This window comes from Limanda limanda, chromosome 23 (genome assembly GCF_963576545.1).
Source record: "Limanda limanda chromosome 23, fLimLim1.1, whole genome shotgun sequence".
In the NCBI taxonomy this organism is placed as follows: domain Eukaryota; kingdom Metazoa; phylum Chordata; class Actinopteri; order Pleuronectiformes; family Pleuronectidae; genus Limanda; species Limanda limanda.
In genome coordinates, this window is record NC_083658.1 from 5,917,768 (window position 1) to 5,941,020 (window position 23,253).

At 48.7% G+C, this 23,253-nt stretch overlaps 2 protein-coding genes across 3 annotated transcripts in view; one reads left to right on the forward strand and one right to left on the reverse strand.

The window, feature by feature from the left end:
* The first annotated feature begins 56 nt into the window (after nucleotides 1-56).
* Nucleotides 57-1,420, forward strand: spp2 (secreted phosphoprotein 2). Its single transcript, XM_061066743.1, has 6 exons — nucleotides 57-187; nucleotides 269-387; nucleotides 502-624; nucleotides 815-940; nucleotides 1,059-1,107; nucleotides 1,253-1,420. Exons 1-6 carry the CDS (start codon nucleotides 124-126, stop codon nucleotides 1,357-1,359), a joined length of 588 nt encoding a protein of 195 aa, XP_060922726.1. The 5' UTR covers nucleotides 57-123; the 3' UTR covers nucleotides 1,360-1,420.
* Nucleotides 1,421-2,436: 1,016 nt separating this feature from the next.
* Nucleotides 2,437-23,253, reverse strand: part of raph1b (Ras association (RalGDS/AF-6) and pleckstrin homology domains 1b) — a 37,678-nt gene continuing 16,861 nt past the window's right edge. For both annotated transcript variants that reach the window (XM_061066741.1, XM_061066742.1), the window contains exons 3-18: nucleotides 18,934-19,056; nucleotides 18,541-18,646; nucleotides 18,246-18,440; nucleotides 17,059-17,486; nucleotides 16,248-16,334; nucleotides 15,640-15,714; nucleotides 12,436-12,513; nucleotides 10,243-10,402; nucleotides 8,989-9,110; nucleotides 8,550-8,615; nucleotides 8,323-8,466; nucleotides 7,617-7,727; nucleotides 7,075-7,173; nucleotides 6,849-6,969; nucleotides 6,576-6,712; nucleotides 2,437-6,478 (exon numbers count right to left, since the gene is read on the reverse strand). In XM_061066741.1, coding sequence (XP_060922724.1) covers nucleotides 3,482-6,478; nucleotides 6,576-6,712; nucleotides 6,849-6,969; nucleotides 7,075-7,173; nucleotides 7,617-7,727; nucleotides 8,323-8,466; nucleotides 8,550-8,615; nucleotides 8,989-9,110; nucleotides 10,243-10,402; nucleotides 12,436-12,513; nucleotides 15,640-15,714; nucleotides 16,248-16,334; nucleotides 17,059-17,486; nucleotides 18,246-18,440; nucleotides 18,541-18,646; nucleotides 18,934-19,056 — 5,049 coding nt within the window. In that variant the 3' untranslated portion in view covers nucleotides 2,437-3,481. The remainder of the gene's footprint in view (nucleotides 6,479-6,575; nucleotides 6,713-6,848; nucleotides 6,970-7,074; nucleotides 7,174-7,616; nucleotides 7,728-8,322; nucleotides 8,467-8,549; nucleotides 8,616-8,988; nucleotides 9,111-10,242; nucleotides 10,403-12,435; nucleotides 12,514-15,639; nucleotides 15,715-16,247; nucleotides 16,335-17,058; nucleotides 17,487-18,245; nucleotides 18,441-18,540; nucleotides 18,647-18,933; nucleotides 19,057-23,253) is intronic.

A 23,253-nucleotide genomic window follows, 5' to 3' on the forward strand; every position in this document is an offset into this window, starting at 1 on the left:
GGTTCAGTTACGTAGAGGAAGCTGGAGGGAGGGAGGGTTTTTGACGGGGGTTATGGAAGGTAGGACAAACGTTGAACCTATTTATAGGGAAGTCACGGAGGCACAGAGGATAACTGTGATTTGATGCTAGTCAAGATGAGGTCACTCGTGCTCCTCCTGGTCCTGCTGCAGACTCTGGGAGCCTCAGGTGAGTGGCGTCCACGATATATAGCAACTACGGCTATTTCTTTCTATTTTCGTTTTACATTACATGTTTTACAACCTGCAGGCGGGCGGCGGTACAACTCCGAGCGGTCCAACCGAGGCCTCAAAGCCGCTGTGGCAGGACTCAACTCAGTGTATGACGGCAGCCATCTCTACAGGGCGACCCGCAGCTCAGTCAAAAAGGTCAGAGTGCATCTTCAACATATTTTTTTTTACTTTTTAAATTGGTGGATGGTTTTTAGACTAGGTAATTGTGTGTGACCTGTAGGATCATGTCAAATGTCCCATGTGCGACAGGTTGTTCCTTTGGGCCTGAACACCGATGACCTGCTGATGGTTTTCACCGTTAAAGAGACGCAGTGTGCGAGGGGGTCCGGGAGCGACCCGCAGACGTGTCCCTTCAGACAGGGATTCCTTGTGGTGAGGTTTTTAATGTCAAATAAAACAGATCACAACCAGAAGGCCTGATATCTAGATTCTGGGTAGGACCCGTGTTGACAGACTGATGCAGCCCATTGTTTACATTGGCACAAACGTCCCGGGACAGGATTTGTCAATTGAAAACGTTGTGCTGTGATGCAGGTGAAGATATTCTCCCTTCTCCTTTCAGCCCTCGTTCACCTGCTCCAGTCGGGTGAGGGTGTTCCCCACCTCGGCCCAGGTGGCGTCTCTGAGATGTGGAAAGGACAGCAGCTCCAGCTCCGAGTCCAGCTCCAGCTCAGAGTCCAGTGAGGAGGTGAGGACACAGACACAAGGAAGGAGGGAGGATTTTTCTGTTTTTTTTAATATCAAATCAGCCTTCATAAATAAACCGTTTAATAACTAGATACATTTCCTGTGCTTTGATTCCACAGAAGTCCTCAAGAAGGAGACACCAGTTCACCGCTCAATTTGAAACCAGAGGTGGGTTTTAACAAGTGATGGTGCAGTACAGTGAGTTACTGTTTAAACAAGTGGTGGGATAGTTCAGTCAGCTTGTCAGTCCACCTTCACCCGAGTGATATTCAACCTGATTAACTGACCGGTGAACCAACTGTCTTTGGACCAGTCCCAGCTCCTTCTGCAGCTCCTTCTGCACCTCCTCCTCCTCCTCCTGAAGAGACGGCGGATGAGCATCCCGTACGAGGAGACACTTTCAGCAACTTCCTGGTGTGAAGGGCCAGCTCTGCTCAGGGAAACATTTCGGTGCTGAATTAAAGACAGATGTATCCCATAATGGTTTGTGTTATTTGTCCAGTTAGATTTATAAGTCGGTGGCACATCGACAAACATCTCTCTCAATAGTTTAACTCTTTCCATTTGGCTGTAAATCTCGAAAATGCTGTTAAAATATTAGGTGTAATATAGGAAATAACCACTAGAGGGAGTGTGAGATCCACAAACACTGTTCCCATGTAAACCTTTGTACTGGAACTGTAAATGATTTGAAGAAAGGACTCTGACGCAGGTTGAGGTCTGATTCCAACATTTATATTGTGATTTTTTTCAGTTTATATGCAAGAGGACACGTTTGACTCTTCTCTGCAACCACTTGTCTTCACTTGGTTTGGCCTCCCCCACCCCCACCCCCCCACCCCACGTGTTCACATCAGCACATCAATAACTTACATACTGTACTGTAGCAAAACAATCCTGTCAAAGACGATGACACTCGGGAAAGAAACGGTACGCTGCCTTCGAGCGGCGGTCGCACAACGGTGGCTGAGCCGGGACAAATGTTAAATTAAAAACACAGGAGATCTCTTCGGAGCTGTTATTGTGTCGAAGCGATTCCGAGCTGCAGCCAATTTAAAACCAGTTTAAATGCGGTGAGATACGAATGATATGTCAACCTGGCACATGAGGACATGTCGAGTTTCTTGAAGGAAAACATAGCACCCTTTAAAACAATGAAGGCTAGAGATGAAAACCCTTCATGATCCACTCTGTAGGTAACATAGGAGGTGACCTTAGTGCCTGTGCAAAAAGGGCTGAAGCAGTAATGGCACAAAGAGGAAACAGACACAAATCATTCAGTCTAAAGCGACTCGGATATTAACGCTCTCTTCTTCAACCGGACAAATGCTTCTGTTTCCTAATGGCCGAATCCGATCTGTACTTCCTGGATTGGGAGTTTTCTCTTTAAGACGGCGGGCGGCGAGCACCAGCAGCAACAGAGCAGCGGCCGCGGCTGTACACAAACTGAAGGATGAGCTCACAAACTCACACAGAAAACACCACAACAGGCCTCCCCCCCCCCCCCCCCCCTCCATTTACACAAGTCCAGTATAAGTTTGCATTAAATGAAACGTTTTGTCTCCAGTTGCACAGTCCAGACTTTTGGTAAAAGGCTTCCTTCTGATTTGCATTTTGACGATTTTAGCGTTTCATAATCCGTACAGTTTTTTTAAATATGCCTTCCATGTACATTCCATCGCGGCCTAATTGTTTTCTCTTCCCCTCTAGACTTTGTTGACCAGCTGTTAAAAGACAGACTTGTAAAAAAAAAAGAAAAGAAAATCCTTCCATTTATCAATCATTAAATAATTTCATATAAAAAAGCAAACCACTTCACAAAGGCCTTCCCCAACACTTCACTGTTTTCGCCACCACACATGCATGCACACAATGCATGTGTGCATATTCAGTCTCTCTCTCTCTCTCGCTCTCTCTCTCTCGCTCACACACATGCACACACACCAGAACAGCTTCATGTTTTACAGCTTCTTGTTACATGAGGTCCATGCAGTACCAAAGCACAATGATCCTGATGGTTTTTTTTGTTTCCTTTTTTGTCTCCAGTAACGTGGCACAAACTTATGGCGGATAAGCGGATACTTGGTTCGGCTCGGACCTGGATCCAGTAACATTTGCACAAACTTACGAGTGTTTGTTTTAAATCTGCTTGGCGCACCGGAACAGCGAGTGGGTGGCCGGGGGGGGGGAGGGGTTACAATACAGGGCAATACAGTGTGTTCCAGAGAGTTTAGACAATCGCAGAAAAAGACTTTTCTCTGACCTCAAACTTACCTGCTCCAGTCTTAATTGTCCCAATATTGTAAACCTCACTGATCTGGAGCGCCGAGCACGTTAATGGAACCGCAATAATTAGCAAACACTCACTGACCACGGTCGGGTTTTGGGTTTCTCATATATACACAGTCATCCATTTATCATTGTGGTCCCAAGAGGACAGAAGGTATCCAGGATCTAGCTCCCGGTTCACTTATGAATGTTCACTTCAATATATTCTCTCACTGTCTGTTCGTCCGTCTTCATAGCGTCCTCATCCCGGAGTTCAACACTCTCCAGTCAGTTTGGTGCCGTCACCACGCTTGGGGGGTGCAGGCGGGGGTCCTCGTCGCAGCGTTGCATAGCCTGAGATGTTCCCGGACATGTAGCCGCCGTTTCCTCCGTTGCTTTGCTTCCCTTGGTCCTGAAGCAGCTCGGGGGGGGGCGGCGGCAGCGCCATGTCGTCCATGGTGCCGGCAGGTTCCAACTTGCCTGAGAGGCCGGCGGAGTTGAGGGACCCCTGCCGTCCCACCGACTTTCGCTTCAGTGTCCGGTGGAGATCGTCCAGGAAGTTGGGCTGGCCCGAGCTGCCCTTCGGGGAGGTGGGCGGAGGCGGCGAGAGGGGGGGGGGCTCCGGGGTGTTGTTACCGCGCCGCACAAGTGTGGGGGGAGGAGTCTTTTTCAGGGAACTCTTTCCCCATGTTGAGTTGCTGACAAGGGAGACGGGCGGCGGAGGAGGCGGAGCCTGGGGCTGAGGATTCACCACGGCAACCCTCGGAGGCCCGCCGCTATGGGTGTCACCAGGAGGGGGGGGAGGGGGGAAGAGGTCTGTGGATGGGGGGGGAGGTGGGAAGTAGGCACAATCGGGTGGTGGGGAGGGGAAGTCGCCGCCGGCCTGCTTCGCCTGGCTCACTTTGGACTGGAGGCCCAGGGGCAGGTTGGCCAGGTTGAGCTTGCCCGGTTTCGGGGGGGCGCGGGGTCCGGCTGAGTGGTCCTTAGAGGGAGACCCACTGGTGGGACAAGGGGATGAAGGGGGGGTGCTGCTCTTGGGGGCAAACTTACTGAGCAGGTTCCTCCTGGACTCCTCATAGGAGCCGGGGGAGTCGGACTTCACGCTGCAGTTCCTGTTCGGGGTGGGAGGAGCTTTCTTGCCTCCAAAGTGGGAGGAGCCAGACGGTGCCCTCATGATGGAGTCCAGGTTTCCCGGGGGGAGGGGAGGAGGGGGCGGAGTCGGGCCAGTAACAGGTGCTGGGGGAGGCGGCGGAGGGGGGGCAGGAGGAGCAGGAGGAGCAGGAGGAGGGGGGGCAGCAGGGAAAGCAGCGGTGCTGTCTGGAGGAGGAGGAGGGAACTCGGGGGACTGAAGCTGCTGGACCCCCCCGGGCTGCCATCTTGGTTTGGTCTTGACTGCAGGTGGGGACAGGGGGGCTTTGGGGCTCTCTGTGTGATTGGCTGCTTGGGGGGGGGCTCTGGGAAACTGACTGGCCAGTTGTTTCACGAGAGAGACGGTGGGAGGGGCTCCCGTGGACACGGGTGGTTTGGAGAGGCTGTGCTGCTTGGGCAGAGTCGGAGGGGGGGGGCTGGAGGTGTGCCCTGCATGGAGGCTGAACTGCTTCTTGAAGGGTCCGGATGAAGGTGGGGGGGGAGGTGGTGGCGGCGCTGGGCCCCCTAAGGCGGCAGAGGGGGGGGCAGGAGGGAAAGGGCAGACAGGGGACACGGGCTTGGGGGAAGCATGAGGGAGAAAACCTGGGGTGAAGGTTTTGGGTGGGGCAGGAGGGGGGGGTGGAAACTGAGCTGGCACTGGGAACTGCTGGGGAGGGGGAGGAGGTGGTGGGGGCGGTGGAGGAGGAGGAGGAGGAGGTGGAGCAGGGGCAGGAGGTGGGGACTCGTCCAGGTCTCCACCGGGAGACAGGAGGTCCCGGGGGGGGCTGGGGAACCGGTCCCTCAGCTTCAGCCCACCGGGGTACACGGGCTGGCTCATGGGAGCAGGAGCAGGGGGGGGTGGAGGAGGAAAGGCTACACCGTTGGTGTGTGGAGCAGGAGGAGGAGCCGGGGGCGGAGGTATGAAGGCAGGTGGGGGGGCCAGGCAGGGGGGGCCCAGCCTCAGGGAGGCCATCGCTGACCCGGGGGTGGGCATGGAGGGCGGAGGAGGTGGCGGCGGGGGGGGCGGGACATTAGTCCTGGCAGCGATGTGGTTCACGTTGGGTTTGATGGAGACTTTAGCAGCAGGTGGTCTCGGGACCTGCTGGGGGGGGGCACCCGGCAGCCGGTGGTGGGAGGAGCTCTGGTTCTGGTTCTGCAGCCGGGTGATGGTGCTGAACTTGTACATGGTGACGGCCGGAGAGTGGTGGGACACACTCTGAACCGGGGGGGGCGGAGGGGGGGGTGGAGGTGGAGGAGGAGGTGGGGGCGGAGGAGCGGGAGGCTGCTGCTGTGGTGGGGGGGGCATGTGTAGGTAGTCACTGACGGCCTGGGGCTGTTGCCACTGCTGCTGCTGCTGCTGCTGCTGCTGCATGGGTGGCATGTGGTGGTAGCCACTGTCGGACTGTGGCTGCTGCTGTGGGGGTGGGGGGGGCATGTGGTAGTAGTCACTGACGGCCTGTTGCTGCTGTGGGGGGGGCATTTGATGGTAGCCAATGACGGCCTGTGGCGGCGGCTGCTGCTGCTGCTGCGTGGGTGGCATGTGGTAGTAGTCACTGACGGCCTGCTGCTGCTGCTGTGGGTGATGCTGCTGCGGTGGGGGGGGCATGTGGTGGTAGTCACTGACGGCCTGTTGCTGCTGTGGGTGATGCTGCTGCTGTGGGGGGGGCATTTGGTGGTAGCCACTGTCGGCCTGTGGCGGCGGCGGCTGCTGCTGCTGCTGCGTGGGTGGCATGTGGTAGTAGTCACTGACGACCTGTGGCTGCTGCTGCTGCTGTGGGGGGGGCATGTCGTAGTAGCCACTGACGGCCTGTGGGTGGTGGTGGTGCTGCTGCTGCTGCTGCTGCTGCTGCTGCTGCTGCGGAGACGGAGGCGCTGGAGGCTGAGGGCGCTGAGGCGATTGGGGCGGAGGCTGCTGGACCTGGTGAGGAGACTGAGGCGGCAGGTGCTGCTGTGGTGGTTGGACCAGTGTGTGGGGGTGCACTGGTGTGTGCTGAGGCTGCGGTGGGGGCGGGGTTTGGGCCTGGGGATGAGTCTGAGGGGGGGGTGTCAGGGCCAGGTGGTCCACTGAGTGCTGGCTGTGATGCCGGTGACCGTGGGACGCGTGCGGCAGCGTGGCTCCTCTGGACGACTCGTGTCTGATCTGCTGAGGAGAGAGAGTGAGTCAGCACGGTGGAGTGAGTCCGATTTTGAAATTCCAAAAAACAAGCTTTTGAAAGTGTTCGAAAGAAGGAAAAACGTACTTTGGTGTTTTCCTCGATCTGGGTCCCTCTCTTCCAGGCCTCAGAGAAAATGGAGCTCACCACACTCTGGGAGCGGCCGTGGGAGGAGCCTGTGTCCACGCCGCTGTCCGACTGGCCTGAGTGATTGGACTGGGACTCTGGAAGCACGGACAACGACAGGAGGAAGTGAATCCTCAGTTCAGAAACAAAGAATGATACATGGAAAGTAATATGAAATACAATATGAGACATATTAAGACTCAAATCAATGAGAGGAATTGGCAGTGTACTAACCAGGTATGCTGGCAGAGCTGGAGCCTGATCGAATGCTGGAGGTGGAGAGAGACGACCAATCGTAGGCCGCCTCTGTTCTCTTCATGGCTTCCTGGTAATTCCCATAAAGCTGCTTTCCATACTACACACAAACACAAACGCGCAGAGACAAGGAGAAATTAAATAAAAGAAAGTTCGATCATTTCTCTGTTTCTCTAACCGGACCTGAACTCAGGGTTTGACCTACCTTGGCGATTCGGATTCCATTCACCCACTGGTGCAGGGTCCGGACATCATCGCAGCACAAGTACTTGATGTACTGCGACTTCTTCTGGATTTGCGGATGCTGCAAAATGAAAAGAATCAACAAATAAATACTTTACTCTCCACGATTACCTCAAACAAAACAATCCTCCTCATAATGAAAATAGGCAATTCTGACTTATTAAATGGAAATCAAATCAAATCTGATAGAAACTGAGGTATTATCTAATAGCAGTAGATGTATGGAGGCTGCTTGTCAGACCATGTCAGTGAAAAGCTCTCATCAGTCTCTTAGGACCGTGACAAACATTTCACACGTTCACACGTACGGTATTTTAAATCTATTCATAGGATGAGACACTGACAAAGTGTGAACATGCGACAGACCAGCTGCGTGTATTAAACTCTAAAGTATTCTGCAGTTTCTATTCGGTTAAATATGTTATTGTACAGATGATAACAGATCTTTGGAGGATTTTAACACATATTTCCCAGGGGTAGGTAGATGCAGCAACATGGCTTCACCTTGAGGGCCAGGCAGTAGTCAGTGGGAGCCTTGTATTTGCTGCGGTAGTCCTGGCCGTAATACACGTTCACATGGTCCAACTGCAGGAAGCACACCAGGTCTCTGGAGGCCTGTGGAGAGGGAGACACATCAGACATTGATACATGGAAGATCACAAAGAGGAAAGAGGCCGGAGCTGAATGTTGTCCGGGAAGCCAGGAAAGCTCAGGCACAGAGAAGTTTGGATTGAGTAGATGTGTGGAAAAAGATGACATATTAATAATTGAAGAATTGCTATAAACTGGCTTTAAATTATTATAGTAGGAGGATCTTTTTTTTATTTATTCAGACGCTTGAGCCTGAGCTGTAATGTGCTGTAGAGCTCAGCCTACTTTTTCAGCTCACTCAGATTACAGAATTTAAATAAGGCATCAAAATAATTAACCACTGGCCTCGAGTAATGCGGCTACCGCTAATGTGGTGTTACGGAAAACCGTGCAAAAAAGTGTTGCAGTGTGAAAATGGCTTTAGAGGATGACCAAGCTAAAAATAGAACACACGTGGAGAGCAGATCTGTGCGGTGATCAGGCCCCAAAACAGGAAATACCACAGGGCAGAATGTGCGAGTCTGGTTCTCATAACCCTAACCCACATTTCTGTTCTCCAACTTCGTTATGTTGTAGGATCACTGTGTGCCGACAGTGAACCATCCCAAGTCTCACTGACCTTGGCTTTGCCCTTTGGGACGTAATAGATCCCAGAAGCCCTGAGGAGGAAGTAACGCTTCTTCCACGACTTCTTCCCGTCCTCCTTCAGCCACAGGATGCCCTCGATCTCCGGCACAGACACCGTGCCGCCGCAGAAACACTCCTGAGGAAAATAAGAATTGATTTTAAAGTTTTGTCTTCTGATTCATCCTCTTGTTCAGCCCTTTGCTGTCCTTTGAGCCTCACCTCTAATAGAGCCTCTTTATTCCTGTCTGCCATCTCGGATGTCTCCTTCCGCCCCAGCAAATAGTTCTGGAAACGATTTGAGAAGAACAGTGAAGTGAATAGAGGTCGAGGAGAGGAGAGGAGAGAAGGGGGGGGGGCGGTGTTAAGTCGGTGGCTCACCTCGTCTTATGTTAGATAAATAATTCACCTTTACTCGCTTTAGAGCTTTGACCTACTTCCAACCCCGACACAAACACACTCCCCTGCTCACTCGCCGGCTCTGTGGGCCCTGTGAGTCGCCGAGCATGCATAAACAATGTGTGTGTGTGTGTGTGTGTGTGCCAAACATGAGCTTTCAGCATTTACACGCCGAGCGCAGAGCGGCTACGGAGGGTGCACCGGGAAGATGATCGGCCCGCGCTCGGATGTGTGCGTGAGCCGAAGCGTAACGGACGCTCACCTGTGGGTTTTTGAACAGAGCGTATTTCTCGATGCGCTCGATGAACATCAGTTTGTTGTGGCTGTCCCGGGTCCAGTTCAACAGGTTCTCCACCAGGTTCTCGTGATCCTCAAAAATACGCTCTGAGAGAAAGGGAGAGAGAGAGAGAGAGAGAGAGAGTGAAGATAACATGCAAGATGTGCAGTTTTCTTTTGCTGATCTGCAAATGTGCATTTAATTCCCTCCTGCTGTGGATTTGTGTTTACAGGGTGGAGCATAAACCTTTAAATGTAAACCTGAAGTCACAAACAGTGACTGTGCCAAGATCTCACATGATTACACCACAGTGCATGTTTGTGACCTACATTGTTTACATAGATAGATAGATAGATAGATAGATAGATAGATAGATAGATAGATAGATAGATAGATAGATAGATAGATAGATAGATAGATAGATAGATAGATAGATAGATAGATAGATAGATAGATAGATAGATAGATAGATAGATAGATAGATAGATAGATAGATAGCTTTATTCATCCCCAAAGGGAAATTAAGTCGTCATAGCAGCCGGTATATTTGAATACAATAAAATAGAATAGAATAGAATAAAAAATATTGAGGAAGACAGAATAAAAAACAGAAACACAAGATAAATAGGTAGATAAGGTGCAGTGGCAAGATGATGGTAATAGTACTGATGATATGATGGTAATGTTATTGTTAGACAGTATATAAAAATAGTACAGTATATATAGTATATAATATAACATAATATATATTTATATATGATAGTAATTATACCAATATAATAGCAGTATATAGAAATAATGGCAGCAACAGTATATACAATAATAATAGTAAATATAATACTAATAATAACATGTACACATGTATAAATATGTGTATATAGACTTATATATACAAAGAATATACAAAGAGTATGATATAATATGATATATAGTAGAGGTAATATAAGTTTTTGACTATACAATAGATAATATAATATACTATGAGTGTAATAATATGTAGACAGAGTGTGCAAAAGACAATATTATTGTATAAAATGATAAACAATATCAATATGGTTTAAACTAACACATATCACATATGATGTGAAGTAAGTGTTCCAGTATATGGAGCGGAGTGTTGCACAGGGCACACTCTGCACATTCACTTATTCTACGTGCAGAATGTTGTCCATATGCTAACAGTGCAGACTGAAGCAAACCATAAACAATGTTTAGATGAGTCAGGAGCGGTGGACGTACCCATCTGGAGCTCGTTGATGGTTTCCACCAGGGCCCAGTCGGGGCTGTAGCCACAGTGGGACTTGTCCAGCAGGCTGTCCAGCACCTGCCTGACCGACTGCCGCTCGTCCACCATCATGGTCTTGGAGCTCTCGTCCGACATGTGGACCCTGATCACCAGCTGAGGAGGAGGGAGAGCGGAAAAGATGAGAAGGTTGATCGACTTAACGCGAAAAGAATGTAGGCAGTAGATCATCTATCTATCTATCTATCTATCTATCTATCTATCTATCTATCTATCTATCTATCTATCTATCTATCTATCTATCTATCTATCTATCTATCTATCTATCTATCTATCTATCTATCTATCTATCTATCTATCTACACAGTACAGCATACCTGTGGCACTAGATGGTGTTGTACTGTACATAAATGTGTAGTATTCTATTACATGGTTTGCAGTTTTCGCTTCTTTGAAATTGGATATATCAGTGTTTTATCTCATGACAAAGGTAAAACTGCATAACCACTAAGTTAATTATTGATATCTGTAATATAAAATTGTATAATCAGTATTTTAATGTATTTTAACTTTTGATATTTGTAATTTAACGTATGTTATAAATGTTTGATATCTGTATGTATGTCTTAAATGTGGACCCCACTAAAAGTAGCTCTGTCTTAGGGTAGAGCTAATGGGGATCCTTCTAAATAAACAAATATCTATCTATCTATCTATCTATCTATCTATCTATCTATCTATCTATCTATCTATCTATCTATCTATCTATCTATCTATCTATCTATCTATCTATCTATCTATCTATCTATCTATCTATCTATCTATCTATCTATCTATCTATCTATCTATCTATCTATCTATCTATCTTTCCACCTGGCTGGATATATATTGAACTCTTCATTACTGTATGTTTGAACTGATTTTCTCAAAACTTGCTAAGTGGGTGGGGTATTGACCCAGGAAGAACTCATTGACTTTCGGAGTGGCTTGGATTAAGAAGGTGGTGTATCCAGGAATTCTTGTTCCACTTTCTTTAACAGGGCGAAATATGCCGTTAGCCTTTGGATACGCCTACTTAGCACTGTAATCCAGTAATCTTGCCAAAGTCTTTGCATCCACAGGTAAACAAAAGTCCTCCATAACAAGCAAGCTTAAACTAAGCTGAACGTGACCAACGCACACGTGCAGAATCCAGTCTGACACAATCAACAGCCCACATGAGACTCGTCCTGGGGTGACACTAAATAAAACCCCTCGATTCCTTGACCTCCCGTTTAGTCCCCGCCCATTGGGACCCAGACATCTAATCGGTATGTGTTGGTACAGTTGACCGAGACGTGTGACTCAGACGTGGGGAGTGTGACCTACATCTCCCACAGGAGGGACCCTTACAAACCCCCTGGTCTGGCAGAAGTAGAGAAGAATAGTAAAACTGAACCAGAAACCCCATAAATTCAACGAGAGAGAAAGTTGCGAAATGTCCTTCCTTCTGCATTAAAAATGGCGAGAATGTGATAAATATAAAATATAGTTAGTAGTAAAACTGGCTGCGTATAATGCTGACAAGCACAGCACTAATAATTTAGCACATCGCAGCGTTCTCCAGCGCTGAGGGTTCTTTTCATGTGCCGCCTGAACCAGGAGGCTTTATCTTGTCATAATGTATTCACTTGGCAGTCAAGTCTAGCTCTGTTCGTTGGAACGCTATTCACTGCATGGAAAAAAGGACCATTCTGCTAAATGGAGTAGCAGAGACAGTTCATTCATTGGCGCAGATACTGTCTGTGGAGCCCAATACCGATTTCCCCAACGGAGACAAACACAGGCCGAGGGTTTGGACAAAGCAAGGCGCCGATGTTGTTCGCCCAGAACCGACACTCGCTCGGCTGGATGGTGTAAATGAGACGTCTTGTGCAGAATGTGTTTGCATTGTCTCGCTACGCACACTGCATTTTTTCCCCAAAGCCTCTTTCTGATTTCGCGCTCCCTCCCCGGCTGATACGCACACACACATAATCAAACACTGCAATGACCTATTTTCTCTGCGCTTCGCCGCCTCGCCGTGAATGAAGTTCACAAAGAAATGCGGCGTGCGGCGAATATGACGAGACGGCGATTACTATATCCGAGTCCGAATGGGTTTTTCCAAAAAAGAGAAAGCGAGTGAGTGAGGGAGAGTGTGGCCGTACCTTTTTAACCTGAGCCTCCTTGATTTTTTCCAGGGCGACTCGGATCTTCTCCGCCTTCAGTTTGGCCGCTTGCTCCTCCTAAAGGAAGACAGGAGCAGGGTTAACACATCTGTCATTCACACAAAACCACATCGCTTTATTATTCTCCATAACCCTGCCTCGTCTCCTTCACCCAGGTCTTTCATCTCAGGGCAGGAATGAAACATCCTACACACACACACACGTCATTAAATAGTAAGCAGCCTTCTCCTACACCATTTAAACGCACCGGTCTCGGGCACGGTGGCGCCTGGTGTCTCATTTTCCTCCGGCTTGCTTACCTGCCCCCTCCAACAAGATGCCATCACCTCCATTCCACAGGTAGTGTTTCAGCAGGTTTCCCCTTATGTGTGAATAAACGAATAAACGCTGGGATGGGAAACCTCTGCTAGTGTGACACCGGTCCAGCATCCCCTCAAATATGGCGCTCCATTTGCCGTCTATGGTTCCATATTGGATTTTCGTATATGGGGCTGCGGTGGTTTCTTTTGATCTCGCTATACAGCAGAGGGGAAACAATGGCTGAAGATCCCAGAAGGGCGAGCGGCGGTGGATGAGTGAGGGATCGGCTCAGAGCTTCTACGCCCTCCACTCAAACACAAAATCATCTCCTGCGACGATCAAGTCAAAAAAAGGGGGGAAGATCTTACAAAAATATCCAAAACGCGTCCATAACTGATGAAGATGGATGAAAACGGGTTCGTGCGAGAAAAAAAAAGACCTACTGCTGCTGCTGCTGCTTCATACAAAAGTTATTCCACCGTGATCCTCCGCCCGGCGTCCACGTCCTCCATCACCCGAAGAAGACAGCGGTCAAACCAGCCGAGCACTTGGTGACAGCACTGACACACACACATGTGCCTGAGATGTGCACAACTTGACTTAAGCCCCAAGTGAGACAGTGGGGAGGACTATGCCCCTCCCCCTCCCTTCCTTTCTCCCTGCTTCCTCCCCCCCTCTCCATCACTCTCTTCCCCTCTCTCTCTCTTTCTAGAACAGATGCAGAGGTTCGGGAGCGTGCCCAATCGATAAAAGATAATCCCCCTTAAAAAATAGTAGACCAGCCAACCACTGAGCCCCATGTGCAGGACCCTTTAGCCAGTCAGGACAAGGAGTGGAGGGGGGGGGGACCGTGACCGACGCTGGCCCCCCCGGCGTGAAACTACAGCGACGAGGACTGAGAGTGGAATGAGAAGCCGAGGTGCTGAATATTTGAAGTTGTGCACACTCTGGCATGTGTGTTAAGAGACAGGGGGCAGAGGGGGGGCATTAACAAGCGTTCCCCAAGCCTGTAATCTCAAGAGCAACCCCCCCCCGCCCGCCCCCTTGACCCAGTCTCTTCCACATGACGGTGTTCCAGAGCACATACACATTAATGCAATGAAGCCGTCCCTCTGTTTGGTCAACACGTAGATCCGGGCTTTCAGTCATCTGAGTGTGAGCGAGTGTGTTTGGAGGAGAAACGGAGGTCGTGGGGGTTGTGCAGATTATAGTCCAGAGTCAATCAGAGTCACACTGTAGGTTTAGCCCTCGGTACACCCCCACCACCACCACCACCACTCGCTCTCTTGTCCTTTATCCCATCGCCTCATGACACCTACACCACGGACATTGGTCTGATTTCTATTCCGCCGCTGGTTTCCCATCCGCTTTCACACACGAGCCAATTTTGAAATGCTCTCTGCCAAGCATGGCTCTTCTTCCCACACTCTCCCTCCTCCCCAAACAAACTGCGATCATTCACTATTCCGATTTCTGAGTGAGGGGAGGGAGAGCATGTGCAAGTCTCACCCATTGAAAAGTGTAACGCTAACACATTAACTCCCTCGCAGCCGGTTGGCCTCAGGCGATCTGCCGCCCTCCGCCCTTTTTAAAGTGATTCAAACGCTTTCTGCAAACTTGGGCAGAGTTGAACGCTGAGATGCCTGAAACCAATAGCCGTGAAACAATTAAGATTCCTTTGTTTTGTAATCCAGTGAGAAAAAGTAACTGCAGGAATCAGCAAGATTTTGGCAGAATAATATTTTCAGGGCTTTTCAGCTTCACATCTATTATATGAGAGGAGCTTTTAGAAAGAAACTTGAATTCAACGCCAGCGGCTGCTAATGGGGATCTGTCTCTTTTCTCTTACATGAATAGTACAAAGCTGTCCTTGTTGTGAAGTCTTTAAAAGGTCCTGAGAAATCAAATCAGATCAAAATCTCAAGAGCCACGGAAAAACCCTTCTACGATTCAAGATTCGGATCGTTTGTGGTTTTGCGACAAATTCAGCACAAGCTCTCGGATATAAAAATGTCGTTAGGATTTAGGGACCTCTCGGAATCCTTTGCCGTTCACTTGGCTACGTGCTGTGTAGCGAAGGCGGGATAAATCACAATCGACGGTGGCCAACTCCAAACCGCAAATCTGCACACATCTGATTGGAATAAGCTCTGAGTGGCGGCCAAGGTCTGCTACCAATACACTTGCTGGGGAAGCTGACGGCTGCCGAGAGGTCGACAGTAAAATAAAGCGAGTTGAGAATGAAGGAGAAGCGACGCAAAGGATAAATAGATGTGACACGTTGCATAAAATACTTTTGATGTAGTGAACAGTAAAGCTTTTACAGTAACACTAGACATTCCCCCCAAAATACAAACTTAAGCATGGTACACAAACACACACAACTTTGAGATGACATATAGGGCTGCAACTCAAGATTATTTAAGTCAGAGTGCCCGTTACAGGACTTAACGATTAATCGATGATCAAAATCCTTACCTGTGAATTTATTGAATTATCGACTGGCTAATCATTGCAGCTCTAATGACATCAAATCCTCTCTTGATGAAGGCCCGGTGCAAATTTAAAAGCCAGCGTCATGAAGAGAGAGATGATAAATGAAAGGGAGGGAAAATCCATTTTGATATTCTCGTGTTGTTAATAGTTTAAATACTACAATGTAGTACTAGATGTATTTCTCTACATACGTGTATTCCTAAATCCACTGTAAATAAGAGTGTTGGACAGATATCAGAAAGAGAGTGATACTGTGAGAGACTGTTCAATAGTGTTATCAAGATGGATTTTCCCTCTAATCATGCAAAGCAGAAACAAGGAGCAGTGCACGCACACCAGGGTAAAAAAAATCCCCACAAAGAAGCGAGTGTATGAGGAGGCGGTCACCTTGGTCAGGAGGTGAGAAGGCTTTCCAGCTATGCTTTTCAAAATGAGTGAGGTTTCTCGGTCCAGATACGAGTGCTTGGGTGAAGAGAGGAAGAAAGGAGATTGTAAATAAAGAGGAGAGCAGAGGAACAGACAAAAACACAGAGAAAGTTGGTGGCAGATGATTCTCGGAGGCTTATTAATTATTATTTGCGGGTGTTTTGATCATTTTTTTATAAATATATATATATTTTTTTTAAAGCGTGGAAGCGACAGGAGGTTCCATAAATGGAGCGCTCAGCAGCGGTGGCTGTCATGTAGCTGCAGCTGTGGGTAAAGAAGCAATGGTGGTGAGAAGTAGAGGATGCAGAACATTGGAGCACGTGAATACATTGTATACTGAGAATTCTGGCTAAACCTGGAGTCTACAACTACTTCCACAAACACACACAATCCATTCACACGGTACACACTGATGTGCTTTATGGTTGCATGTGCACACATGACACATAGACCAAAGGCTGCACACAAAATCTACCATGTCACTGTGGTCAGAATGTGATGCAGCCTAACATGGACTAATGCCTACACTCATGCACACAGATGCAAGCTCGCACACGTGCACTTACAGTGGCCCGGTCCACTTCACCCGCTTGTGAGGTGAAGTCAAGCTGCCGCCTGGCCGGCTGACCATTGGCCCGCCGCAGTACGACATGCTGGGAAAGATGGGGAGGTGCAGGCAAGGGGGGGTGTGTGGAGACGCCACAGATACATGAAAGGATGCAAACACAGGTAATGTAAACACATGCAGACGAGGGGGACAGGGGACATGCTCTAGAACTTGTGTTAACTTGGATTTTGACTGATTACTGCTATCGGTTAATCTGTTTTTTAAAAAGAAGCATCAGTTATGGGTTAGAAATAAATATCAAAGTGTAGATCCTTCCTCACTGTCAGGGTTTTACATTGCTCTCCTCCTTTCCTCGCTGTCCCCCTTCCACGACAAGTCACATAAACATACACATCTGTTTATGTACAGTGTGTTTGCTGGAGTATTTACCACGGAACCAGGTTAAACTCCTCTCAAACACACGGGAGGAAGTAGTTTAGCTTTTGTTAAGAGAGCCAGGAAGCTCCGTGAGTGAACAGAGAACATCATCCAATCCACAACACCGGGGGACGTGTGGTGGATTGTGTCGGTGAGGCATGCAGGTTCTCACAGACCTCATGCTGTGGAGGTTAAACATGCAGGACAGCAGCTGGACTTCATTTACCGAATGTGTTGACTTTGTGAAACACAGACTTACCGATACACATGGAGACGTGCATGTCTCTGACCCGGTGGCGCTCACACACACTTTCCTATTAGCTGATAATACTATGTCTACCTCTTGGGTTTCCGTAACATGTGTTTTTTCGGTGTTTGTGTGTCGGCCATACCTCGGTGCTGGTCTGGTTTGGTCCCGGGGCGTTCGAGCCGCTCTGGCCCTCCGCCTCTCCTCCCGTCAACACCTTGTCGATGTCCAGGGAGTCCATGCTGGACGCCGAGGCACACGCTGAATTGACGCTCGACCGCTGGGACGGCGCCTCCTGCTCGCTGACCGCGCCCACGGAGCCCGTCCTGCGGTGCTGCCCGCCGCCGGAGGAGCCCGACGAGGGCCGCCGCAGCGTGGCGGAGGAGAACGAGGAGGACGAGGAGGAGGAAGAGGAGGACGTCTGACGAGCCGCCTCGTCCATGCTGAGGGAGGCCTTCTCCAGCTGGGAAGTGATGTCATCGAGGGAGATGTTGGAGGCTGCCGGGCGAGCGTTGACGCTGCCGCCTCGCACTGTGTTGGCCGGCGATGCCCTGGTGCTGCTACTGGTACTTCCTGTTTGGGAATATCAACACGGTTCAGGTGGAGGAGGAATTTATACTAATATATTTAATTATTGAACAGTATATATTCTACATATTCATCTACTGGATTTGAGCTGCAGCATCATGTTGCATTTTCAATGGGGCTGGGCAAGTTAACTCGTTTCAATCGAGTTAACTCAAGTGATGAGTTAACTCGATTAATTATTTTATCTCGCATTAACTCAGGTTTGATTATTTATTGTTTTATTGTGAAAGTCAGGCTTTTATTTTGTGAAAGTCTGTTGCTGACTGCTGCAGAATAGGAAAAAAGAAAATAATTGGCGGATAAACAATCGAGTTAACTCATCACTTGAGTTAACTCGATTAAAACGAGTTAACTTGCCCAGCCCTAATTTTCAATATATTCATCCAATAATAATAACACGTACATTTGAAGAAAAGGCTGCTAAACTGCAGCTTGAGTTGTAACAAGCGTCTCTTTGGACAAACTGTGTGTCACAGTGTAAATGTTCCCCTTCCTCTATTATTGCCCTCCATGTGCTTGTTATTAGTCTTTTACTGTCTCCACTGGAAGACATGTTTTCACCAGGAGAGGAGCTTACGATTCCCCGTCTGTGCAAAACAAGCGGAAGCATCATCCCAGCCCAAGCACGGCAAACAGCTTTATTTACAATGATTCCATATTAATGTGAAGGGATTGCTGCAGTGGTTATTTTATTCATGATGAAATACTACGTTGTGGCAAATGCAGATTATTCTGAGAGACTACCTCCGCTGCTTCCCCCTCCACTGGTGCCTGTGTGCTTGCTACTGGCAGCGCGGCCCACGCCGGTCCTCTGCTGGCCTTTGCTCTGGCCTCGAGACGTGGAGTTCGGTTTGGAAATGGTATTGAGCTCCTGCTCGATGGAGCACAGGTCGGCCATCAGGGCGTCCAGGTCCACTGTGTCCCCCTGGTTCAACGCCTCTGCAGGAAGAAGACAGAGGGGAAAGGGTGTTATTAATCAATATTTCTGACCTTGTTCTCATCAGGGCTGTGATATCACGTAATATGAATGAAGCCTCACCGTTTATATTGTACATTGAGAAGCGGTAGGAGAAGTTGGCCATGTTTGTCTCCTGTCTGAGGGGAGCCTTCTGCAGGGCTTTCTGTGGCTTGCCGTCATCCAGACTCTGCAGAGCAAACACACCGATGAAACACACGCACTTCCTGACATCACAGTCAAACCACAGGATCCAAGCAACCATGTCAGCCTGCTAGACTCATTCTTCTCTCTCAGACACACACACCTGCACAAATACACAGTACAAAGCGGTGGTGGGAGGGGAGTTGCTAGGATACAGTGTAGGGAGACGGGATTAGCAGTGTTAAGGTTGCTATGGATACAGTCCCTTCCTTTCTCCGTGCTCTTGTACCTGTGTGAGTCTATATATAGATTTATATATATTTGTGTGTTAACCTGTGTGAGCTTGTCCAGTTCTCCCAGCCAGGCTCCAAACATCTTGTCCAGGTCCTGGTCCTCCTTATCGCTGTCCTCCTCCTCTGCTCCATGGTCCAACTCGTCATCTGATACCTGCTCCATCTGCACACACACACACACAAGACACAAACAGATTGTCAGATGATTCTACACACTTGTGCAAAGTCACACACACACACACACACACACACAGACACACAGAATCAGATAACACCCACATCGCAAGAATGATCTAAGAGAGGAAAAAAATAAATAAATAAAAAAACCCTCAGCTCATGCCAACCTCACTGCCTGTTACCATGACAACCGCTCACGGACCCCTGGCGGGCACCCTGTGCAGTCTAATCGGTGGAATGCCCTGTAGTGTCTGCTGTTCTGTTCACCGCTGACACACCCTACATCTCGCCTTCCAGCTCAGGATCCACAGGAAAGGGGGGATGACGACGGAGGAAAGGGAGGAAGAAGGAGAGGAGCACCAACCAGCGTCACATGTGTGATCTCTGAAACCCTGCAGTGAATCACTTCAGCATGAAGCCAATATCAATCGAGCCACTCTGAGCAACAGGAGCAGGTGGTATTAGTGGCTATATGGGCCAGTGTGAGGGGAGGAGGGCACGGCAGGCAAAGGTGTTGAGAGGGCTCCCTCTGCTGGACGAAAAGGAGACGTGCTGCAGCTGCAACGTGTGAAGTTGCAGGAGTTCACATCTTGCAATGCTACAAAAAGCGATATTTCTTATTAGGGGCTTTTCTATGACACATTTACAAATAACATGTGTAGATAGTATCTAGCAAGCCTTTAAGAATTAAGTCAAAATGAATCTGCCTGGATACGATTGACGAAAGCAAGGAGACAAACAGTTTTTTTTTAAAATCCTAAACAAGGACACTTTAGATTAGACTAAACAGGGCTGTACAAAGATTATTATGACCACAAAAATGGCCCCATTCCACAGTATAACAATACGACGCCCCTCCCTGTCTGTGCGTAACATTTCTAGGTCAGCCGGGCTGTCACGCTCCTTGAGGACAATCTGATATTACCCAACCTGAGGAAGGAATAAACACCCACGACATGCCAATGAGCTCGGAGGAAGAACCCGGTGACATGTGAGTCAAACAGAAGGAGAGCGTGGCTCAGCAGGACACGCACCTGGGCAGCTGCCAAGGGATGTGCATGATGGCTCCGCCCTTCCAGCCTTACACACACACATCATAACACAGTATAAACTTAAGCGATGGATAATTAATAAACTCAATTCAACAACAAACTCGACTCCCTTAACAGAGCCCTTGCTTTGGTACAGCCCACTGCCCCCCCAATACAGTCCAGTCAGATGGAATATTCCTGGGTAATCCCATTGATGTTTTCAGGGGGTGTCTTTCCACTCCTGTTATTCACACTGTGCGGTGTCAGTCACTAGTGGGGACTGTACCAAACCAGGATTAACCCCTTTGTCGACCCCGGTTCGTTTGATCTCATGAATGTGTATGTGTGTGTTTGTGTGTCTAAGGCTCTCTGGTTATACTGAATACTGGAGAGGCAATCTGAAAGTCACGCTTTGTTGTTACAAGCCGATAAAAGCGGGTAATAAAACAGGCAGTCGGTTAAAGGCAATAAAACAGCCGGGGCGTTTGTCAAAGCAAACAGGAATATGATCGCGAACACTTTAGAAAAATCGGTCAGCTGAAGATAAACACACAGTCGCACACACAGGCAGCTGAGGGGCGCTTGTTTCAGGGCAGCAGCGGTCACATTCCACACGGCACACGTGCTCCATCGCTGTATGTGCTGCGGACGGCACGAATAAATATACTGCCCCGGCCTCAGTGTCTTTACAGGTGGCATCATAAGCCTAAGCTGCCACTTCTGTGAGTGTGTGTGTGCACGCACATTACAGGGCTGATGACGGATGGTTTCCTGCACTGGCATACATATCAGACACATCAGGAACATCTTGTTGAGAAAGATAGAGTCTGGGTATGTAAACAAAAACATTCGAACAAAGCGTGTGCGCATGTGTGCCGCTCCATCCATGCACTCATGGACGCGGGTGGGAGTCGGAACAGGAAATGGCCAGGATGTGCAGAATTCCTGATTTCCCTAATGGCAGGAAACACCATCTGTCCTCCGGGTTGTTGGTGCAACTCCTCGGGGATGAGAGGGACTTGTGGGCAGGAGGAGGAGACCGGGGAGCTGAGGGGAGGAGCCAGAAGGCTTCACCTTTACATGTACTCGGTGCATCACTGCAGATGACACACAAAGTTTGCCCTCATTCAAATGACATGGTAACAGTCGACTTGGCTGCACGCGAATGTGTCTCTCCACGCACGGCCCTTTGGTCTGAGACATTGCTCTTCGGGAGGGGGGGGGGGTTTCCCAGCATGACAGGGGCTGTGTATCCTTGCAGTAAGGAATGACATCATGGCTGGCTGGAGGCAGACAGGAAGAGGGAAATGGCCAAATTCGAAAATGAGCATACATTGTGTTTGCCTACTCTCTGAGGTGCTTCAATTTGTAAATACACAGGCATGAAATGAGACGCACCTCAGGAGCTCCAACAGCTGTGTTTAAACAGCAATCAGCCTGCGGATCTATTACACACACAGACACACACACACACAGACACACACACATCTATATGTAGTGTGGGTGTATAGGAGAAATTGAAGATAGAATGACACACAAACAGGACTTTGGAAGTAGCTCTGCTGCTGTCATTTTTAATGGAATAATACCGGTAGGACCTGAGTGGCAGATGCTGCTGCAGGTTTAAGTGAATTACCACCTGAGGCCTTGCTTTTAAGCTTATGGAGCATGACCTGGGAGAGACACAGGGCTAAGAAGAAGCTCTCTCTCTCTGTGTGTGTGTGCATGAGAGAGAAAGAGTGCACTCCTGCAGGCATCACTGCTGACCAAACACCCGCCTTGGCCTTTCCCCCCCCTCCTCATCACCCTGCACGGTCCCCCTTCTCTTGTCTGACCATGACCAGCACTCATCTGTCTCCTCTGACTGCTGGGTCTCTCAGGGGGTCTATGGGGTTGAAAGGTCATAGGTCAAAAGGTCTCGTCACTGGAGTCTCGGCCTCTGCAGCCTTATTTTGGTATCGTATAAACGAGCGGCGTTCCTGCTGATGCTGCAGTGCCCCCCCGAAGGCAGACGAGGAGCGAGGGGAAGATGAAGAGCGTGCGCTCCAGATCTCTCCGAGTCGCAGAGAAAGCTCAGAAAGCACCCGGTGGTGCTGAGAAGATGAAGATGAAGAGGTGGAGGAGGAGGAGGAGGACATGTCTATCTTTAGACTAAGTCGTTCATATCAGAGAGTGTCAAGAGGATTGGGAAAGGGAGCAGAATGAAGACGAGATATCAAACGGGCAGTGTTAAGAGGAGAACAGGATCTTGAATAGTTTTCCATAGTTTCTATGTCAAGCAGCAAACCCTGAGTTAAATTCTATGCTACTGATAATCGAAAGAAATGAGGCTATTGGTTTCAAACTAGCAACTTATTTGCCTGTTGTAAAGGCCTACATAGTGCAAACTAATTACATATTACTTCAGGTTAATAAATAAGAGGGAGGAACCTTGATGACTTCTCATCACATGACTTGGAATGACTGATGCTGCCTGAGGCCTATTCTCACACCTCAAGTGACAAACCCCAGAATCCAGACAAACCTTCGGATCAGTAACATTTCCAGTCAAGCTAGAGAAAGAATGCAATCGCACAAGGTTAATCCTTTTGGGAAAACACGTCCTCTGCGTTTGGACCAGTTCCGAGGCCGGTGACTTGGTCGGTGGTAATGGCCGACATGTCGGAGAAATCCCATGAGAACACAAGGAGATTATAGAAAAGAGAGAGACTACTTTCAACCCCCCCCCTTTCCTGCTTGAGACAGAAATGAGAGAAAGTCACACGAGCAATAGGGTGTGACAAAGAGAAGGGGAGAGTGCAACATGACATCATAGGTCAGATTAGGTCTCCGTTGCCGGTTCCTTCTTAATTCAGTTTGCATGATGGGACAAAGCATTGCTGTTCATTTGGTCGACATCTGGAAAGGAGGAGGAGCAGAACTTGGAGTTTTCGGTGGTTTGAATGTACTGTAAATCACTTGTTATAGTCGGGGAAAAAAAATTACAGATCTGCCCCTTTGTACGGTTTATGGGTTCTTTCTTGTCCCATGCTTCCACTAAGTTTCGTGGAAATCAGCTTAATAGTTTTTGCGTAATCCTGCTGAGAAACCAACAATCAAAGCAAAAGCATAACGTCCTCGATGGAGGTAATAATCTAACACCAGCTCATTTA

Excerpts from the sequence above, each read along its gene's own strand:
- spp2 (XM_061066743.1), top strand. The coding sequence starts at position 124 with ATGCTAGTCAAGATGAGGTCACTCGTGCTCCTCCTGGTCCTGCTGCAG. Across the intron at positions 625-814 it reads TCAGACAGGGATTCCTTGTG|CCCTCGTTCACCTGCTCCAG; the intron begins GTGAGGTTTTTA and ends TTCTCCTTTCAG. Across the intron at positions 941-1,058 it reads GCTCAGAGTCCAGTGAGGAG|AAGTCCTCAAGAAGGAGACA; the intron begins GTGAGGACACAG and ends TTGATTCCACAG.